This window comes from Erpetoichthys calabaricus, chromosome 6 (genome assembly GCF_900747795.2).
Source record: "Erpetoichthys calabaricus chromosome 6, fErpCal1.3, whole genome shotgun sequence".
NCBI classification, from domain to species: Eukaryota; Metazoa; Chordata; class Cladistia; order Polypteriformes; family Polypteridae; genus Erpetoichthys; species Erpetoichthys calabaricus.
Window position 1 is genome coordinate 176,128,195 of NC_041399.2, and position 23,408 is coordinate 176,151,602.

Sequence of the window (23,408 nt, forward strand, 5' to 3'; positions counted from 1 at the left end):
ATCAGTCTCTTTAAAAACAAGCCCGGTGCATTCTTTAACTGCCTTCTTGGCCTTATGCAGCCAGCCCTGTCTCTCTCCCTCTCTCACGCTCGCTCACTGTCTCTCGCTGCACAGGGAGAGTCTGAACACGTGCGGAAATCATCGGCGCGCCCAAACCGAAAGGGAAACTGGCTTGTTCATATACTGAGTGTGTGGTCGTGAACAGATGCAAAAGTTTGGCGAACTTTTTGGTCGTAACCCGATTTGTACGTGTTCAGAGACGTTCGTGAACCAAGGTTCCACTGTAGTTTAAAAGTGGAGACACAAATTTTAAAATGAATTTGAAATGTTCAAATATTTAACTTTAAAACCCATTTATGGAGATTTTAAAGATGGGAGTTATTTGAAATGTTCTTTTTTTTTTTGTCAGTTAAAAATATAAAATTAACATTAATGTTGATTGAAGAAATTAGAAACTAAAACAAAATGTGAACGAATCACATTATTACCAGTGCCTAGAGGTCAGAGTGACATATAGCAATCCTCCGTTCTCAAGTTTCTCAAGGACCATAGATTAAAGAGAGAATTTGTTATTACAGTATACATTAGATGCAAAAAGTCTTTAACTACTGGCTACATCTTGAAACATATTGTGCTTTTCTCTACAATTTTGAACTAATTACGCAACTGTTCAGCAGGTGTTTATTTTATTCAGTACTCTTTTACTCTAAAACTGTCTTTGGAGTGCTAAATAGTCTTAAATATTGTTCAGTTTAATTCTCTAACTTCACATTGTAACTTTTCTGATCAAAGTAGAACTGGTGTACCTTCTTTTCAAAGTTTCTCTTTAAAATAAAAGTATAATCACTGTTCTTGTTTACTTAATCCAGACTTTCTGTCATGGGGTATGTCAGATTTTTCAGTGGCAGCCACTGATTGCATCATTGCACCATTTCAAATTACACGACCAGAGCCAGTAATGTTCGAAGGGTTAACAGCTCCGGCAAGTTCAGCAGCAACCTCTGCCCTTTGTTTGTTATTTCCATTCAGTTATGGTATGTAAATTGGTTGTGGCTTGTTATAAATTGCTAGTGATACCCTCACAACAGCTTAAGGCAGATTAACACTTTAATGTCAATTCCCAGATTTAAAAAAAAAATTGTATAGCAATTTCTGTGACTAATGCTTACAGTTGCTAAAATATTATGCTCATGATCTTCTTTTGTTTTTCAAGTTAGAAGCTTTGAGTTGAACATTACATATTCACAAACATGTACATTGTGACATGGAGGAGCTTTATTCTTAGATGATATTCTTTTTTATTCTTAGATGATAATATATCATAAATTATAAAACTTTGTATCACATTAGTGCAAATCATACATTTTAGTTTTATTATGGTGTCTTGGAAAATGTTTTGTTGTCCTTCTAAATTGAAGAAAAATATTTTTGATTCAGTTTGCCTCCTATTTACTGAAGGGAACCCTAAGTCAATCCGCGATCTACACAATGGGCAACAGTTGAGTTGAGAAAAAACAATATCTTTTTTTTACTACACATTTCATAACAAGCACAATCATAAACAGCTTTACTGAAAAATTAAAAATATAATATTAGAATGGGCTACATACACAAACTACTGTATCTAACAGTGATAAAGTGAGAGCTGAAGTGACAGATTTTCAAAGTGTCAGAGGAGAAAAGAAAAAAGGTCTTATCCCGCCATTTGTTAGCTTATTGCAACATTCTGAACTGTCTGCTCTGATGTGTTTATTTGGTTGTCTGTTAATATATTTTTCTATTGGTCATTCATGTTTACTTGGAAAAAAACTTAAATTGCCATTTTGTTGAGGTGATTTCCTTGTTTCTTTTTCTTCTATTCATTATATTTCTTACTTCTTGTTACAATGTCAGAGGATTTTGCTTGCTCCATTATTTTTGTATATTAATGCCATATCAAGCTAATAGTTGTTGACAGTTCTGAATTTGGAAATAAGCTTGAATAGGAAAGACCTAGATTTTATAATGAAATATTAGAGCAGGCAGAGGCAAGTTTCCTCTTGAGGCGATTTACCTTTTATAGCTAGTTCTTCTTATTTGTATTTGCCAAGCAGAAAGTATCATTTATGTTTTGTCATTTTGTGTATTATTTCTGAGATTGGCAGTTCGTCTGTCTCTCTGTGAAAGTTTCCTAGAGGAATCTGCAAGAATCTTTCTAGATGTTTACTAAGTTATTCTTACATTTTAATAACAAATTAAACAGTTTTTATTATATTCTCATTTACTCACTGCTAGTTTTGAAACCTTTTAGAATTAGCAGAGAGATTGAGCAGTGAGTTGTCTGATGCAAAATATGTAAGCAATAATAAATAAATTGAGAGGTCGATCACTCACAGTAAAGACTTTAGAAGAAGTGTAATGTTTTAATGCTCATATTAGAATACTTCAGATGTTTATGTATGCATATATACTGTTTAATTGTCTCAAATTGAGAGAAGAAAGCATTTAAGCTTTACCTTATTATGCTGCACTCATTTCGTAGCATACTATTTTAGAAAATAACATTTTTTATCTGGTGGCTCTATTTATGGCATGTTGCATTAACCAGTTAATTGAAATTACTGTCCATTTCTTTTGTTTCCAATTTGAGCCCTTGATCAGCCAGTTTTTCACATTCAAATTCACTACACTACTCACCCTTCAGATACATCTGTCATTATTAGTGAGTGGAAAAGCTTTTGAAAAACAGGAAAAAAAAATGTATGCATTTACATTCATTCTTTTTATAGAGAAAATCAAGTATCAGTCATTGAGTATGTATTTTTCTCCCTAGCATCATCACTGGTTCTCTCTCCTGCCTGTCAGAAAGGCAAAGGATCCTCAGTGGCAAATATTTTTCAATGTGCTGTTAATTGCTAATGATTGACAGAAATTTCAAAATGTAATTTTTATTTTGCATAGGGAGCCTGTTTACACCATTCTCAAATCAAGTTAATTTAGTTTTGCGTAGCATTCTTCCTTGGGTCTAGGCTCAGAGCATTGTAAAAAGTTCAAAGTTAAAATACAACTTAAAATTTCAGCAATTACAAAATGATACTACGGGTTAGTTTAAACATACTGTCAACAAAGACACTACATTCTGATTAATACAAAAAAGATCTTACCAATATATTTCCATTGATGTTATTGCTGAGGTATGGCGAGGTGACATTAGAGAAGAGTAAAGCAAACACTGCAGTGAGCAGTATCCCAGGAGAAGATAAACCTCTGGGGAGTCCATAAACAGTTGTAACAAAAACTCAAAGTCATTACTGTCTAGATGCTTTAGTCCTACAGCATTGTTGAAAATGTCAAAATTCTAAAAATGTTTACACTTTGTTGTGTTTAATATTATTTATTCCATCTGTTCCCACCATATTATTTTAATTAAATGTTTATGTTTAACATATAATTTTGATTATCTATGTTAGTCTGTCATTTTCTATGCCACTTACTCCTGAGCAGGATCACAGGGGGTGTTGGAGCCTATCCCAGCTAGCACAGGGCACAAGACAGGAACACCTAAAACTACACACTAGGTCTAATTTAGTATCGCCATTCCACCTAACTTTCGTGTCTTTGGACTGTAGGAGGAAACCAGAGTGCCCAGAGGAAACCCCCAGAGAAGCAGTACCTCCACGCAGGGAAGGCCCAGGATACGAATCCAGGTCTCCTTACTGCGAGGCAGCAGTGCTACCACTGTGCCACTGCGCTTCCCAGATTATCTATGTTTGTGAGAGAATTGTACTGTATATGAAAAAACAAAAAGACGGTGTTTTATTTGGGATAGGTGTTTAACAAATTTTCTGTTTTTGAAATGTATTCAAGCAATTTGGATTTAGAATGGACATTTAGGCTCAAGTCCAGAATGTCATGGTTTACTTTGTGTATTTGTTGATGTGTTGATGTAAACGCTGTATAACATTGTTAGGTGTAGGTCCTCTTCTAAAAATGATTTTTGGGGAGGCAGTAAAAAGCTGCAGTAAGTCTGCCATTCAGGATGTTGACCGCGTTTGAGCTAGTCCTACTACTGCTTATGAAAACGATTTATCTTCATGTACACAACTTTCTGAGTGACTGTCTTGTAAATATTCAATGACATCCAGAACACATTGTGCCAAAAACAAGTTTAGTTGTATAGTGATATTTTGTAAAACCAGTTTTGCTTGCTATAAAGTGAAATTTTGGTTAGGCTATACATGAGTAAAATTAGGAAACGTCAGCTGCAACTTGGTGTCATTACAGGCCTATTAAGTTCAAAGACAGGCCAAGCCATCTGGATTTCTCCCAGGCCACTGATGACCAGTCTGACCCTGACATTTAGTGTAGTATAGTATATGCATCACTCCTGTAACTTAACAATATCACCACAGTCAATACATTTCATTATGCCTTGTTATAGCCATTTACAATTTGATTTGGAGTACTTCAAACTTTTCAACAAGGTAAATTAATATTTGACTGGATTGAAATCAGAAGTACAGTCTTGGCTAGTTTAAAATTTTCCACCTTTTTTGGTCCTGGAATCATTTTCAGAAGGGATTTTCTTGTATGCAGGCGATACTGAAGAAGTCTACTGTGTGCTCTATATTCACGTCATCAGTGAAGATGATAAATTAGTTTCCAAGTTGGCTATTCATGCCCATGTCATAGCACTGCCTATCCTTGACTTACCTGTAGATATATGCACGTTAACCATGCCATCACTTTGATTGGTGTCTGCCCATAGATCTTTGTAATAGTGCTTGTAATTTGTGCTATCTTGCACATTTACTGTGTTTTTGATGCTGATGAGGACTTTACATCTTGTAATATGAACTTTTTAATTTTCCTGGTAAACTCGTCTGTAGTGTCCTTACCCTAGCATCATCAGTGATGGTTGTTTTAGAATTTTTATTCAAGTATCAGATAACTTTTATGCAACCATCGACAGTTGTTTTCTCTGGCCAACCTGGTCACTAACATTTCTAAAGGCACTAGTGTTTTTTTGTTTTTTTCTCACTACAGTCTTCTAGATTGTTAATTTTTGAATGTTTTGTTAAAAGCAACTGTTCAGAATGATCTTTTTTTTAGCATCCGATTTGTATTTCTCTCTCTTAATCTGAGTTTATCTGCTGTAAAAGCAGAATAGTGAATATTCACAATATCAGTTTATCAGTAAACATCTGGCCAATGTATAACTTGCTTGGCAGCCATTAATACATACTATGTGAACTATATGCTTGTTCAAGAAAATTAAAACAGACCAAGAATAATAAATAATAAAAAATGAAATGCACTCAGTTTTAAGTAGCACTGCTTTGTTATTCAATCATTTGTATTTTAAAAGCATTCTGAGTATACAGTCGGATCCATACACATTTGGACTATGCCACAATTTTCTTCATTTTCGCTCTGTACGGCACCACAATGAATTTGAAATAAAGAAATCATTATGTGATTGAAGTGTAGACTTTCAGCTTTAATTTAAGGGGCTTACTAAAAATATTCTATGAGCCGTTTAGGAATGACAGCCATTTTTATACATGGTTCCCCTTTTTCAGGAGCTGAAAAGTAAAAGGATATTTGACTGAGAAGCTGTTCCGTAGCCAGGGGAAAGCAGTTCTGTCATTTTTTCATTAACTATTAAGCAGGTAAAAGGTGTGGAATTCACATTTGGGAGCTGTCACTGTGAACTCTCAATCAGTCCAAAAAGCTGTCCATGCATTAGGCTGAGAAAATAAAACAGACCCTTTAGAGAGATAGCAGAAATGCCAGGAGTGGTCAGATTAACTATTTGTAACATTCTTAAAAAGAAGGAACACACTGGTGAGCATAGCAACTCCAGAAGACCTGGACAATCATGGAAAACAACGCTGCTGGATGATTGCAAAATTCTGTCCTTGGTGATCAAAAACCCCTTCACAACTTTTAGCTGAACCAAGAACACTCTCTGGGAGGTAGACCTATCATTGCCAAAGTCTACAATCAAGAGAAGACTTCATGAAAGTAAAGACAGAGGGTTTACCACAAAGTGCCAACCAGTATGAAGTGGATCAAAGAAAGTTAAGTTCCAAAAAAAAAAAAAGCATAGGTCTGCAAACCATTTCATGATTTTAATATGCAGGGTTGCATGGAACTGACTTTTTTTTGCCATGCTTCAATTAATTCTTTATTCCATTTAAAACTTCATGGGTTGTTACTTCCTACCAGATCATGCTCACAAACACTTCCACCCTAACATACTTGCTCTTTGGATGAGACAGAAAATCTTGAAGTTGTGTTTTTTATTGCATGGTCATTAGCAAAAAAAGTCAGCCGTGCAAACTCCATACAGTGATTGGCTTAGGTGTGTATTGAACCTAGGTCCTTAAAACTGTGAGGCCACACCATTAACCATTGAACCACCCAGTTTATTGAAAAAGCTGTAGTCAAAACTACTTACTGTAAATACTATGCACTATCACTTTCTGTTCATAGTATCCTCATTGATTCTGTCCTCTTCTTTCTTGTAGTCCGCTTTGGTAATACTCTGCACACTGTTTTGAGTTTTTTTTCCCCCTATTTTATATTTTTTATATTGTGAGAATTTTTTTTTAATTGACAATCTTTTATAATTGACTTTTTTTGGTAATTGCAAGCAGTACACAAACAAAGTGTGAATGCATGTTTAATATGTTCAATTCTATTCTCCTGAGGCAATAAATAGTCAATTACTTTTAGCATTTGGAAAATACATTGTACATGGTTAAAGACTGGGATTAAATAGGGCGCTTAAATGGCCATTAACAGGCTTTATTAATATTATTACTTTTAAATTGTTTTACTGAAATAGTTTAATATCAGGTAAACCAAAACTAGCTTAATAACCCTACAATGAGAGCTTTGCATTTGACATCAAGAAGTGCAGGCCTCATTTGCAGTGCATTCATTTATGTATTGATCCCTGTCGTGCAGGTGTGCCAGTCAGCAGCAGAGTTTCTGCTAAGATCCAGCAGCTGGTGAATACCCTGAAAAGGCCCAAACGACCACCTTTAAGAGAATTCTTTGTTGACGATTTTGAGGAGCTGCTAGAAGGTACCTTATTATTTTGCTTTTTGTTTTCTTTTTTTCCCCCCACCTCCCTCCACATTCCTCACTTTCAGCTCCGTAATTTGGCATGCCCAGTTCGTATTTATTAGCTGCCTGCTTATGATTCCATGCTGGCAGATGGACTCATTATTTAGTGGCAAACTTTGTCATTGCCATAAATTAATGTTTTTTTCTGTGCCGTTCAGATCTTTGACATTTCTTCAAAATAACTTCACGTCAGTGGTCGGTGACATTTCTATTGTCCTGTCAGCCTTCCATGCTGATATTCACCTCTTTCTTCATTCAGCTAATTTAGAGTGTGCACAAGTAATCCACAGCTTCCAGCCAGCAAGAGTCAATCCCCAGCAGTGTGCCTCACTAATCTTCTGCATGCACACTTGAATTCAGTTTCTCACTTGGAACTTCTTTAAGGTTAATGTATGTGTGTAGTTGTGTGTGCTTGCTTGTGCTTTCTTTTGGTTTCAGTGCACTCTAGAAGATCATAAATATCTTCTAGTAACCAGGATCACTACTGCTCTGAGGAAATAATCTTCATTTTTTTTTTTCATATTATTGCAGGTTCCTGTATTATAAGACATAATTGTGTTGTGCTTGTTCCATTTTTATTGCCAAACTTACTCAAATCAAGTTGTGGTACAATAAACCTAACTGGCTTATTTATCTTTATCACTCATTTTATTATTCAAAAATGTTTCTGTACTATCACAATGTGCAAGTACCTTCATTGTAAGTATTTATGTTTCAAAGTCGCTCTGTGATTGTAAATTAGAATTAATTAATTTGGTTCCTTAGATCATTATCTGAATCATCAAGCGCAAGATCGCTTATGAATCACATTTTTAAAAGTAAAGGTCTTCAGTCTCTTGTCCATCCAGTATGTTTATTTTTTAAGCCCCCTAGGTCAAAACTATTGAGTTATTCATCGTTTTGTTAACTGCCTCCACATTCTTTTGATAGCTGGCACTGTTTCACCAGTAGAAAATAACTGTCTTTACACTACACATTGGAACTAACAATGTTTTTTTTTCTGTTTTGGATTACAAAGAAAGAAAGCCTGGTTTTTGGAAATATGTACTGTGCTGCCGGGAATTTTCCTCATCCACATATGACTTCACATGTTCCTAAAGAAAAGGAGAATTGCACATTTAGAAGATAGCTCCCATTAATGAGGATTACACCTAGACTTAGATTTAAACAGTCCTGTTTCAAGCAAAATTAGGGGACTAAAATTAATAAATAGTCAGTTGGATAGGGTTAATTATCTGGAAAGACAAAGTTGTAATAGCTGTCTAAAAACTGGGGGGAAGAACAAACTGGTGGTCTGATTTTTTTTTTTTTTTTTTTTTTTGTCAAAAGCAAAAGGACTTTCTTTAAAATTACCACACTGAACAAAGTTCTTCTTCCTGAACGTTTTATTTTATTCTGTGAAAATGATTGTAACCAATGCAGAACTACTAGGCCATCTAAGATGCTAGAACATGATGAATTCAGGTGTCAATACTGAAAATATACTGTTGTCACATAGATGGAATATTACACAAGCTTTTGTGTTTTCTTTTCTATGCATTAGCCGCTAATGAAAAGATACAGTATGGCAGACATATGCATTCATATTAAATTATCTGTCTTAACAAGCTTCATGGAATGGATGTAGATAGATATAAGGAAATGTGGTATATTTTCATTTGTATATTTCAATAGTGTACCACTTAAAGAGAAAGTGACAAGTTCAATTGTACTTTTCTTCCCTCTTCAGTTACTATAGTAAAGAAAGCTTAACATTATTTTTTGATTTTTGATTGTTTTATTAATAAAGATTAGCTGCCGTATGGCATGTGTTTAATAGAAGACAATCCACTAAAAGAGTAGGTAGGTAGGTAGGTAGGTAGGTAGGTAGGTAGGTAGGTAGGTAGGTAGGTAGGTAGGTAGGTAGGTAGGTAGGTAGGTAGGTAGGTAGGTAGGTAGGTAGGTAGGTAGGTAGGTAGATAGATCTAGGAGATGCTTCATGCATGTGAAAGTCATATATCTAGTAATTTCTGTAGTTGTGCTAAAAACAGTTTTATGACCTTGTAGATTTGTGATTCTTTGTTTCTTACTACAAAATATGCCGATTGTTTTCATAAACACACAGTTATCACATATTTCTTGATAAATTCATTACAGCTTTAGCAAACTCATCTAGATTGGATGATGAGTCTCTAAACATGTCCCAGTTTACATAGTCAATCAGTCTTGCAGCTTTTCCTCTGTTTCTTTAGTCCAGCACTAAAACTACTTTTCTTGTAATCAAGTTTTAGTTTGCAGGCTGGCAGCTTCAGCACTGACAGGTAGTAAGCATCTTTTCTGGAGGTGTAGCAATGATCCAGAGTATAATCACTCCTCAGGGGTAAGGTTACATGCCTTGAAAGTTAAAACAGAGAACACTTCATCAATAAGTATTCCAGATCATCACTCCATTGGGTTACAACGGATCCCTTTAGAATTTCTATATATTTGCCTGAACCACCTTTTACAGCCCATTTGTTTCATGAAAGCTGTGCTATAAAATCCTGTTGAAAATGTTTGCCAAGTTGACATCTTCCATTGGCTTATTACTTTACCTAAGTGACTCCAGTTGGAACACCCTACTGATCTCTAACTAGAAATACTTATTAGTTATAATATGTGAACATAATGAAAGTGTGAATGTGTGAAAGAGAGAGTAGGCTTTGCAATAGACTGTTCATGGCTGTTTCCTGCCTTGCAGCCAGTGTTGCTAGGATAGGCATCAGTGCCCGTAAGTGTCATTTGGATTATGTTTGTTTGAGAATGAGATGTGACATATGCGACATAAATAGTTTTAGCAGTTAAAGCAATCTTTATATACCTATCTTTGGAAAATAGTTTTTTTTCTGTACAGCTAGGAATTCTTCATTTAAAAATGCCAGATAACTATAAACAAATTGTCAGTAAATAAATGAAATTCATTCTTGGGCGTTCATTTATAAACCTTTATAATATAAAAACTATATTGTAATCTATTTTAGACATTTTTAATGGACATTCCTTCACTGTCTTCTAAGAATGCTGGAGGCTCTTGTTTTAGCTGAGCTTGAATGACTTCTGCATACATTCCAAGAAACCTCTTTAATCTCATTGTTTTCCACTAGCACAATGATTGACAGGAATACTGTAATATAATTTGTTCTTCTTAAGGAACTCTTTTTACATAAACATAATCTCATTTTACAAATATTTTTAAATATCCCATAGGCTTGTAATATACTGTCTGTCAGGCATGTCAAGCATGAAGTACCTGCTGTACTAGTCCATGATGATGGCATATTATACATTCTTTGTTACGTGATATGGAAAGAACAGTGTTTACAACATCTTTGAGAGATATTATCTCAGTCAAACTTACCATGTTATATGCTCTGTAATTATCTCTTTCTATACCCATGTAACTTGAATGAACATATGAAAACATCTATGGTAAATGACTAGAATAAATTATATTCCAGCCTCTGATGACAGTCCTGCTCATTTGTGGTAACTCTGCTATGCTCCAGAGCAAATCTTTTCACTTTTTGGGTCATCCTTTTAGTTGAGTTTCTCTTATGTGTCATTATTGCTATTTAAGCTTTGTGCCACTCACAAGAATTTTTTGTACATACATTTTATAAACTGTCACTAAGACTTCTGTTTTGATATACAATCAAAATGTTCTTGGTTGATCAGTAGATGAATGATTAATTTATTTTTTGACCCAACATATCATCTTGTTTTGTAAGTGTTGGCAACGGCACACCATTTGCACATGATGCTCTTATTAAACATTTTGACATGATAAAAGTGGAAATCTTGGTAAAAATACTTATATTCAAAGGGAACAGTGTGTAGCTTTGTCAAAATGAGCACTGATTTAACTGTCTATGTGGTATTTGGAGGTGCAGTCTTCTGAGTAGGTGGTGCATTGATATGGTATATCTATCTGAATGCTGATAGATATGGATGTTTTGTACAAAAAAGCTGATATTGTACTAAACCAAACCAACTTAAACAACCAGGATGAGTGTTTAAAAGAACACAGTGAAAAATAATGTTGTCTACAGTCTTAATATCTGAATAATGAAATGATCAAAAACCAGTCAGTATCCACAACATCTCACAGCTTGGTTCAAGGCATTCTAATCAGCAGCAGTCAAGCAGCTTGGGAAATTTCATGAGTGGAAAAATGGTACTGAGAATAAAACTAAAACTGGACAGTTCAGCCTGAGTCCCGATGTTGATGCAAAGTGTCAAAATAAAAATAACAAAATGTGGACTCAAAGATGGGAAATAAGATACCTTTTACTTTTAGATACTTGTACTAATGCCAGATACCTACCGTACTATCAGATTCTGTTTTATTAAGATCAGATAGCTTATCTTAATTTCTCTAAATTTTAATTTATGTATTTTTGCTAATAATGTCATTGTGAATATGCATAAAAAGTCAAATCATTTTGCCATATTTCACATTACTTGACATAGAGACAGTATTGCCTTAATTTTATTAATGTTCTTTTAAATTTGTGTGTACATTTAACTTTTTGTGTGGTTCTGTATTTTTTAATTATTCAATGTCTACTGTTTTTTTAATTATGAGTTTTAAAATGAATTTTCACGGGAAGTCTTCCCAAGCCTTCCAAACTACAAATCTCTGCCATTTTGTATAATTTGAAATGTAAATGTTATTGTACTTCAGTAAAGTGTAAATTTAATTACTGTACCAGATGTAGTAATTCCAGTATTTTAGAAACAACTGCCCTCCTTGCATTTTCATGCACTACACGCTAGGTTTTATAGATAACTAGCTGTCTCCTATGAATCCGCCCTCATAGTAGTGAAATAGGACAAAATTTAAAAATCATTAAAAAATGTTAAGAAATGTAATTTTTATTGAGAACAATTTATATTGATAGGTTTCCTATCCGAGGGCCTCTTGATATACAGTATTTTTGGTTTTGTTATCAGAGATGAGGATATATAGGTTTCTTGGGGAACTAACCCGGGAGAAAGCAACATAAAGCTGACCATGCGAGAAGCATGGTGAGCTAAGATCAACCGCTGCAAACTTGAGTGTCTGTCCCTGGGCCTTGTTAATTGATATTGCAAAGCAAAGCTTCACCGGGAACTGTAATCTCTAGAATTGAGAGGGTATTTCTGTCACGATTAGAGGAATGCGAGGGATTAAAACCCTCTCGCCAATGCCACATCCAGTGATGATTATCTCCTCTATGATTTTGTTCTCAAACTGACAGACCTGGAGACTGGTACCATTGCAAAGTTTTGGTGGACTCGTTTCTCAAAAGGATAATTGGTGCTCCTAATTTCAGTTCTAAATTCTGTAGGATAATGAACTGAATCGTTGTGTTCAAAAACAGTATATACTGAAGTGTATGTCCGAGACAGCGTGTCAAATAATTTGAGCTCCAATTGATTAATTTTATGCCTCCCCATCCCCTCAGCCCGCAGCCTCTCTCTTCACTTCGTGCTTATAAATCGTTACCACAAGCAAAATTTGATACTAAGCGTGATGGGAGAAGACGCAAAATCAACTGGAATGTTCAAACAAATTACAGAACCAAAATTAGAACAAAGTTGTCTCTGTCCAAATATTTATGGTCCTAACTGTATAATGTACCCAGTAGAAATCCCCAGACCCTTCATTGGATTGAGTGGAATTGAGAATGCTGTGTTGGGTTACATGTAAAAAATATTTGTATGTAAATATAAATAACTTTTTATAGTTTTAAAGTTAAGATTTATATTTTGTCCTAAGAAATGGAGGTCCTTACGTAAACTGGATAGATGGATATAAATAAAAAGCATGTTCTGTGAGTTTCTAAAAATCATTGGCTCCCTTCAACATCAAATGGAATTGAAGAGGGATATAGAAAATGGGTAAACTAGTAAAAATTGCATTACATTTTTTGAACTGCAGTTATGCTGCCAAGTGGTGATATCTGCAAAGTTTGCAGTTTGATTCTCTTAGTGGTCATTTGAAGATTCATTGCCTTCCAATAAGTATTTAGCTTATAACTTTGATGTTGTGATATTTTTGATATCATAATTATAACGGGAAAGAAATTGCTCAGGGGAATGGCTCCTCAACCATTTCATGTACTCATATTAAGAGGCACAGCATCTCTGAGTCAGTAAGCAGCAGCTTATCCAGTTGCCCTAGAGGAAAAGACCATTTGGTCTGGTGTTTGCATGCATTGGAGTCCTCTGTTGTTTAACCAGCTGCACTAATGGGGAATTCTGTTGGTACAGTGGTAGAAAAAAGCTGCTCTGTAATTCAGAGGTTTCAAGTTTTAGGGCTGACAATAATGCTTCAGACAGGACGACTGCCTTCTTTCTGGTTTGTCACCCTGAGTGAATTTAAGAGAAGAGATAACACTTTAGTGTTTTCACCAATTTTGATAATATTAGTACCTGTGTTTGAGAGGATTTAGTATAATGACCTACTGTGTAAGTTTAAGTTATGGGTTTTGTTCGCACAATCTCATAAACTTGGAAGTACATTTTATTCTTTTCATTATTGTATAGGCATTATTTCCTATAAGTGGAACAGACATCCTGTGCAGGGCTTGTTTGTTCCTAGAACCCAATGCAAAATCAATAGGCTCCAGTTCCTAAAAGTTTCATTAGGAGGAATCAGAAATTGAATGTGTGGACTGGTGATCAAAATAAACAATTAACTATTCATAGTAGGGTTATGCAGTATACCAGTACAGAAAGAAAAAGAAAAGAAAAAAACAGTACGGTACCAGCATTTTGGGAATTTGGGTAAAGGAAGTAAACAGTAGTTTTAAAGGGCCTTGTGCTCTTCATTCTTCCACTCTTCAACGCGCTGCAGGCTCTGATTCGCAAACCCTCTCGTCCCTGCTCCTTTCGATGCACTAGAGGGATGTTTCTTAAACCACGGGTGGAGAATGTTTGTGATAGGTTGCAATTTTAATGTAATCATGTACTTCTACAACATGATTGTGTAGTAAAATTACGAAAGTTCATCCAAGTATTAATTCTGTGCAGAGTGATATGTCAGCCACTGTTAACATTATTGCGGCACTATGTTAAACAATGCCATTGAAGCATAACCGAGAGCTTTTGTTTTCATGCCATGAAAATATAATAAGTTTTCCTCAACTCCCATCTCACAACTTATTAAGCATTCAGTCTGAGAAGAATGACAGCCAAGATGTGTATAAGAAAGGGTCTAAAGAGAACAAACTAACAGAGATGCTTGTGAAGTGAACAGACTGATTCTAGGTTAATAAAGAAGTAAAGGATTTTCCAACATAGCTGACATTAAAAGAGTTGCTTTCCATGGTGCTTAATGTGTTGCTTACATGTGTGCACCCAAATTGCATTTTGTAAAGTCTGACTGCTGTATACATGCGTAAAGGCCTAATTATTTTATCAGTTGCTACAGTTTTGCAATAAATCCCAGATGTAGAGCCCCATGAAATAAATAACTTGGTCGATAGCCTATTATCAACAATTATTACTTAAACTTAATCAGCTCAGTAAGGAGGAGTGCATGCGGCAGTAGATTTAATAACAAGGCGCTTAACAAAGTAAGACAGTGTGACATGGAAGCACCGTACAGTAAAGCGAAGATATGCACATATGAATGTATATCTACCTATGTTGAGTTAGTTTTACAAATTTTTTTGGGTACAAGATGCGCTCCAATTGCTGTGGACTGCTTATAATCACGAATGAACGTAGAGCTAAACTCTTGTCTTTTTGCTTTAAAATTTGCAGTGTTTTCATTTAATGACAAGACTGCGGCTCCTTAAAGAAATTTTCTTTCTCTGTGCCATGAATGTGTTATCAGGGTCCTGCATGCACTGGTATTTTTGAAAGCGCACAACGCACACAGGATTATGATTTGCACAGAGCTCTGAATTTTTCACTACACAGTCCTCTTACAGAGCATGCTGCCTATATCTGCATGCTAAGTATAGGTGAAATCCCGCGTCATGTGCTTTTTCAGGCATTTCAGTATGGACTACTAATGTGCAATGAACTAACAGTCTAGTTCTTTTATACTTGTCTTGATCTCTGAATGGATGTACTGGTACAATGACATTAAAAAATTAATCTTTTGAGGCATGCACAGTGCATGCTATGTTTTATGTTGCATTCTGCGACAGTCTGGATCTGTCATCTTCATTTGAATGGCTGCTGTCTTCAGGAAATAGCCCATTAGTAAACTCTTTCAGCAAAACAGTCATGACCACTAGCCCATGACTGACTTGGCATATGACAGCAGGCACCACCCATTGATTGGTCCACTCTGACTGAGTGACTATGACCGTCATAGCATGTACACTGACTGAATGAACCAGTATGCTCCCTACTGATCTGGAGAACTTTTACAAGTTCATTCACAAACTGCAGACAAGGGACTCGCAGTACAGTACACTGAACTAGTTCACTGAATGAATCAGTTTGTGTACTAAGCAGAGGAACAAACTGCAAATAAAAAGGACTTGCAGTACATTGAATCTCAGTTCAGCTCACCAGTGAGGGATGTTGCTTCATAAAGTTTATCGTGACGTGTGCACTATTCTAAGGTTCTAATTGTACAATTGTTTTTTTCTATTTATTGATTAAATTTTATTTATTATCAGAATTCAATAATGAGGATTATTATTGTTATTATTATTACTTAGGGGGCTTTGCCCCCTGCTCGCTTCGCTCGCCAATCCCCATGTTTGGTTTTCCGGATACACACTTTTAAGATTTTTTTTTCTTTGAATTGTTGCTATTTCATTAGTTTCACTTTTATTTCAGAACTTTGGTAAAACAATATTTGGAATCTTTCGAGTCCAAACATGCTGAATCTTTTAAATGAGGTCTGTGAGACATGTGTTTAATGACTTTGTACCATAATTCAGGATAGGTTTCTCTGATTGGAATTTCAGCACAGACAAAACGATCTACATCATCAGCATTTAATAATTTTTTTTGCAAAGTAACCAATAAATGCACCCCGTTTTTGAAATACTCTGACTTAAACTTCAAAGCCTTACAATATTTACATTCTTCTGACATATTACCTATGTCCATATATTCGATCTCTATTCGCCTTTTCGTTATTTCTCCGAGTAATAATTTCTCTTTGTTTGCGCTAATGCGATGTTTACTTTCTTTGTTTTGACACTTTCGTTTTTTTCTGCTTTCATATTCTGTATCTTGCTCTGCATGTGTTTCGTGCGTACATTTTTTTTGAATCTTTTGAATTCCACTGTTTTCATTATCTATAATCTGCTCTGCATGTGTTTGGCCCCCTTGTTTTTTAACCTCTTTATGACGTTTTACTTTGTTTTCTACTTTTTGTCTTTTATTTCTGACCTTGCTTTATCCTGCTTTTTTTTCAATGACACCTGGTACGTGGTGATTATTTTCCCTTTTTTGAGTAATAATTTCCGTTTGTTTGCGCTACTGCGATCTTTACTTTATTTTTTTTAGCCTTTTGAATTCCACTGCTTTCATAATCTCTAACCTGCTCTGCATGTGTATAGCACCAACATTTTTGAACGTCTTTATGAAGTTCTACTTTGTCTTTTACTCTCTGTCTTTTAATTCTGAGCCCGATTGGACATGCATTTTTTTGTTTAATTCCACTTGTTCCGGGCTGATAATTACTTTCCTTATTTTCTGAATTTGCACCTAGATTATTCTTTTTCGCATTTTTTTCTCTCCAACGCTTTTGAGTCTCTTTTCTCTGCGCTGCTCTTTTTTCTTCACTTATTCGTGGATGTTTCATCTATAACATATTGTCCTTATACTCTTTATATGCGCTGAGAGCCCTGGATCTGTGTGTGCTCAAGCCTTTACACGACTGAGTGTTTTGCTGCCCGTGGTCTTATTTGATATTGGTTGTAAGTAGGGCGTGTCTTGCAAGAATATCATGTTCTACGTCCCCGCGAGACGGTCCTGGGTCAATCTCTTGGCACAAAGTCACATGTTTAAGGTCACCGCGAGACACTCTGTGGCCAATCTCTTTTGTCTCACGGGTCTTTTAAGTGTCTTCCATGATCTTCACGTGAAGATCACGTCTCATCTCCCTAGTCTTTCTCTCCTGGGGTTTTTTTTATATTAGAGAGATTATGTGTAAATAACTTATTTTGTTGCCTAATTTTAATATTGTTTACATTATTTGGCGGATAAAGTTGTTACACAGTTATGATATTATTCTAGATTTTAAACTAGAATAAAGCTTGTTGTTTTTAATGTGAAAGAATCAGTGATTCAAATCATTTTGATGAACTGAACGAAATGAATCAAATCACTAAAAAAATCATTTTGCCCATCACTAGTATGGACATGGATCCCTTTGAAAATGATGTGAAAACTCAGTGTGGGCAGAGATTGCTTTCATTTAAACTTTTTAAAAGAAAATGCAGTAGTGTGGATGTAGCCTTAGTGTGGAACAATCAGTCTGAAGTTCCCTAATTGTAACTGCTCATACTCTTGTTTGCAAGCAAATCTCTAGTCAGCCAGAGAAATGTTCTGCATTTTAAGTACAGTAGAGCTCCCACAGTTTTGCATGATATAAAGTGGAATTATATACTTTTTTCATTTATAGATTCATTCTCCTCTGTACAGATTCTTGCTTAAATGTACTAATCACCATGCAGCATGTCACCAGTCCCTGGTGCCATGGTTAGTGATTATAATTACAGAGCTGCACCTCAAAGTATATTTCAGCGTGTTAATATTTCCTCTTTGACAGCTACTGTTGATCATTTTTAATTAAACAAAATCTTTATTTTTGGCCTCTTATCTAGATTTTAATTTACATAAATCAATTCTATTTTTTAGTGTTAGGTTTATAAAATGTCTGGGCTAACAAACCAGAATGTTGTCGAGCAGGGCATGACACCATTGTAAGTAAGTGTTTTTTGCTCCATTGCAGGACCAACACTTTAAAATGTTGTTTATTTGTGTAGATCTTCACATTCTTTGTATTAGTTTTCTCTCTGTTCCTGTATTTGTACTCCTTTACATTTCTCATACTGCATCTCCCCCAAGTTTTAAGTTAAGGTTATTTCAGGTAAGAAAAACAGACCTTTCGAGGTAAGGTGGTTATACAATAATCATGTATTATTAAAAGAGCACCAACCAGATTGTCAGTATAGGTATTTGTGTGGGTTGATGATGCTAAGCAATGTGTCTTCTGGGGCACCACATCCTGATGGCATTCATCTGTTTACTATATGCCACTTGGACCCACAGACATTTCATACAGATTTAATGCTAATTTTGTAAAATATTTAAATAATTACCAGATTAAAAAATGTGGCTTCCTCTCACCCACAAGCATTTCTCAGAGTAAGAAAACAATTCTGAAATTTTCGAATTTGTTTAAATGTATCAAGAAAATTAGCTGTTTGACAAAGGCCGTTCAGTCCATTGTTACTTAGTTATATTGTTCTAATATTTTCCTAGATAACTTTTTAAAAAGTGGTTTCTGATTCTACTTGATAATTTGATTTTTGTAATCTTTAGTGTAAAGATGTGCTTTCCAGATTCAAATTTGAATGCATTTCCCCATTAATTACACCAAACTATTTCTAAATACATGTCATTATTTAGGTGAAATAATTCTGCCAGATCAACTTTGTTAGTGCTATATTCACAATGTAGAAAACATTGATTAGGTTCTTATATACAGCATAGCTAGCTGTATTTTTTTTCAAGAGGTTTAATTTCCCTTTTATTCCTTTTTAATAGATCTTGTCATGGTGATTACAGTTACAGGAGTACATCATTGTTTTAGGAGAGGTATCAAAGTGGTTAATATCGCTTCCAAGACTGACTAGGGGCTAGGTTTAATACTTGGTCTCAACACTGTGTCATGCACTGTCCATATTTTCTCTCTTTCTTCCAGGTACTCTAGTTTACATCTGTATTTTAAAGATGTAGGTTAATTGGCATCTCTAAACAGTCCAGGTATGAATGTGTGTGCTGACATGAGAAAGAATATGGGGTGGTACAGATGTTCCATAATAGTTGATTAAATTCCTGGTCAGGTGGCATTCTGTGTTGAGCTTTCAAGTACTTCCTAAGCTAATAAGGGTTCTGTGGGGAACTCTTTTTTTCCACACAGACCACAGTCTTACAGTCATAGTTAGGTTGACTAAGTTAATTAAAATTAGCTTTGCATAAGTGACTGTGGGTGTATGTGTCTGTGCACGCTAGGCCTCTATCCAGGTTTGATTCCTACCTTGTGCCTGGTGCTTAAGGTTTGCTCTGGTTATTACATATTAGCCTATGGGGATTATGAAAATCATGAATGAACTGTATAAGAAATTCTCATTAAGTATTTTGAGTTATAGCATTCAATGACCGCAAACAAATTGGATTATGAAAGAAAGTAGAATCCTAATGTTAGAAGACAATGGTTGCCTTTGTGAAAAAATAATGTGTGTACCAGTATTGTAAGAACTTGTCATTTTATGTTTTCATATATGAAAATCTTAATTAACTTAGTACTCTTGTATTCATAATGCTACTTTCTCATACTTTGTCTGTGTTTTTTTTTTTGCCTGCAGTGCAACAGCCTGACCCCAACCAGCCTAAATCTGAAGGAGCACAAATGCTGCCCTTGAGGGGGGAGCAGCTAGGAGTAGTTACAAACTGGCCACCTTCCTTAGAAGCTGCACTACAAAGATGGGGTACCATTTCTCCTAAAGCGCCGTGTTTAACAACAATGGACACAAATGGAAAACCACTGTATATCCTAACTTATGGTAGGAATTGCTTGAATTAACTTCATACTGTTTTAGTAGGTGTGGTGAATAATATACATTCTTTAGATTGTGTGGTGTTTTTATTATAGACTTCAGACACAGGAAAACTTTTTTTTTTTTACATAAAGTCAGTGACTCCTGAAATTGTTTAAACTGTTTAAAGTACTGTATAGTATTTCACTGAGCAGCCTGTGGCCATTGGAGGTTGACTATCCAAAATCCGAAATGCTGCAAAATCCAAAACTTTTTGAGCACGGACATTACACTTACTATGTTGTCTCTACGTTTGTTTAACCACTGAGCAAATTTGAACAACACTTGCAGATTCCAAATGGATTTATTCATTCTGAGCTGTGAGAGAAAGAGGTTTTGGGTCTGGCCCGCCATTAAGCATTGAGCTCCCCCAAGCAAGAAAACATGATCAATGACTGGGATTGGTGTGTGTTTGGGGGTGATGTTAGTCTCCATGTAAAGCACCATGAAGTTAGGACAAATGATGAACGATCAAGCACTATCACTTGATCAACTGTGGGTGGTTGGGGGGTCCCATGAAACACCAAACTGCGGGACAGATTTTACTTGATGGGGAGCAAAACAATAATGGCTTCACAGCAGTGCTGCCAGGCACATGTAAAAAAATTGAAAAACAGAACTCCACAAGTGCAAAATTGTGGTGGAAGGCTTATTTGCTTGGATTTAAACATGAAAATATGAGTATGACCAAAAAGTTCTATGTTGGTAAGCGTTCACATTAAAAATGGTGAATGGATAAATGTGTGTACAAATCTTTTGTCATGCACAAATTTATGTTGACTTTCAAGGGGACTGAATATGCTGTGTGAATGTATATTTATAAAATATACGATATACTGTAATGCAAAGGCCCTCCTTATCGGACTGCAACAAAGCTAGCCACCAAGATATATATTTTTCATATCTGAAATATCTGAAAATAGAAATAAATATTTATTGCATTTTTAAGCTAAAAACAGTAAGAAACTAGCGTGTCGAATTGTGTGACTTCACAGGAAAGTGATGGGTAAGTTAGCTTGTATACAATAAAGAACTCCGTCATTATGACAAAAGAAAACATCTAAGCAGGGCTCAAAACACACTGGCAAGCAATTGGCACAGCAAGCCACTACCAAACTATACCAAAGATAACAATTTTGGTTGCATCATCAGTGGAAGAAGGAGTAGTAAAAATGCCACTAGTGTCATCAACGGAGCAAATCATGTAAGGCGAATTTAGCATTGATGTGAGCACAACGAAAAGGCTTCTTATTCTTATCCTCCCTGCCCAACTCCTTACCGTCTCTGACTACCAAGCCTATTAATAAAGATATGCCCAGTGACCTGCCAAACCCAGACTCAGGTAGAATTAATGATATGTGGCATTCAAACAAAGCAGAACCACTGTAGTCAGAAAAGTTTTCATTATTTTCAATTGTAACAAACACAAAGATGAAAGTATTGATGCACACACCAATTAGTACTTAAGCCCAACAGCAGGTCCATTTATTTAACAATGACAAACTGTCCTTCATGAAGCCTATGTTCCTAATTGTGCTTTCACAATTTTATTGGCCAAAAGAAAACATTCATAAAATAACAAACACACACTTGACATAGCTACTATCGTACTGTCACCCTGTGGTGCAGTACAGGCAGGATGTCAACGGTCACACTCTCTTCTCTGCAATTTACCAGACACCAGTCACTATTTTTTGCATTACGGTTGCTGTTTACTTCCTCTTTTGAAAGTTTCTGACTGAATTCTTGATTAGGTTTTGTTCCCTGTGGATTCTCCTGTGCGCCAGAGAGTGGAAGAACAAAAAGCCAAGCACAAGGTCTTTGAAAACTACTGTTTACTTCTGGTACCAAAAATACCAGACATTTGGTACCATACTGTTTTAAAAATTGAGTTTTCTGGTCTCTTTTAGTACTGTTAAAGCACACCACCAAAGTGTGTGTATGTATATATATTTATATATATAAAAATACAGTATATACAGTGCTGTGTAAAACTTTTGGGCACCCCTCTGAGGTTGCATGATAATTTGCCCTGTCTTCATAAAAGAAGACCACAACAATATGACATTTTTTAACTAGAGAAATGTAGACAACGGGATGTTTATCAGAACAAAATTCTCAGTATAGCATTGTTGAGTTGTATGAAATAAAATGTAAAAAATGGGATGTGTAGAAGTTTGGGTACCCTTTTAATTGCGTTAATTTGAAGACCTGTAGTCATTTAATGCTGACAGGTTGCAGCACAAAATTGCTTTGATTAGCTTATTAGACCTTAAACTACAAAGACTGATGCAACCAATCATGACTATTATTTAACATAGGTAATTGCTAGGTGTGCTTGTCCTTGGTTCCCTCTTAGGCCAGGTTTATACTTCACGCGACGCATGTTGCAGCGGACGCTCCTGCTATACAAGCGTTGTAGTATTTATACTTGCGCACATATTTTGCGTACATCTGGAGGAATCCACTAGGTGGCAGTGTGAGATGTTATCACGGTGAGAACATGTTCGGCTTCACTGTGTTGTGAAATGCCTGGAACACCCATTAAATTCCAATGACACCTTACTGCAATATCTCTGAAAAGGATGTTTTATTGATTAAATCCAGGGATGTGTCCATTCCAGCAAGCATTGGGCACGAGTGAGAAACAATCCCTGGACGAGGCCTCGGCTCATCGCAAGGTGAATACAAGCACACACATATACTAGTGTCATTTTAGCGGCACCAAATCCCCAAATCTGCATATCTTTGGAAGGAAACTGGAGCACACTGAGGAAACCCAGCAGGAAAACATGTAAACTCCAGGCAGGGAATATCAGCGATGTGACTCCCTGCAAGACAGCAGCGCTAACGCTCCGCCACTGTGTCACCCCATGTGTGTAATTATTAACATTATTCATTATTTAAACGAAATTACCAATTATCTGTAAAATGTAATATACATACTTTAATGCTTTTCATCATGAAAGTGATATCAAGTATAAATCTAAGGATTCTAAGTGTGCAGAGAGTTGGAATATCATACATTTAATGTGTTGAGTGTGGCAATCTATTGCTGACGATCCGCTGCTGTCGGGAGCAGAGAAAGCCCTAGAAAAAAAGATGGCACAGAAGACGGTATGTGAGACTTTTAAAACGTATTGTGTCATTACGATCGGGAATATGCAACGCTTGAATATAAAAGCACCGCGAATACATCTGTATGTCGGCATTTTGCTTCATCACATCGAACCATTTATCAAATATCGAAGCGCACACACTGATCTCGTAGGATCCGCATAGCGGCTTTCTGTCACATGTAGATAGTAAACAGAGACTCTGACGTCACATTCCAACTTTTAGCACACTGCGCCCCCCGACTTTTTGCTGGTACTGCAACTCGCGCACGCGTTGCATTCATTTCTGAGAACCTGCTCAGAGGACGCATCAAATGAACGCTCAGAACGTGTGGCAGCCATGATGCGGGCGCGTACGCGTTCTGAGCATGTA

General features: G+C 35.9%; 1 protein-coding gene across 13 annotated transcripts in view; it reads left to right on the top strand.

Moving 5' to 3' along the window:
- Positions 1-23,408, top strand: part of dip2ca (disco-interacting protein 2 homolog Ca) — a 559,093-nt gene that overhangs the window by 403,252 nt on the left and 132,433 nt on the right. For 12 of the 13 annotated variants that reach the window (XM_051929039.1, XM_051929043.1, XM_051929041.1 and 9 more), the window contains 2 exons: positions 6,955-7,074; positions 19,689-19,886. In XM_051929039.1, coding sequence (XP_051784999.1) covers positions 6,955-7,074; positions 19,689-19,886 — 318 coding nt within the window. The remainder of the gene's footprint in view (positions 1-6,954; positions 7,075-19,688; positions 19,887-23,408) is intronic. The other variant, XM_051929046.1, reaches the window with a different exon arrangement.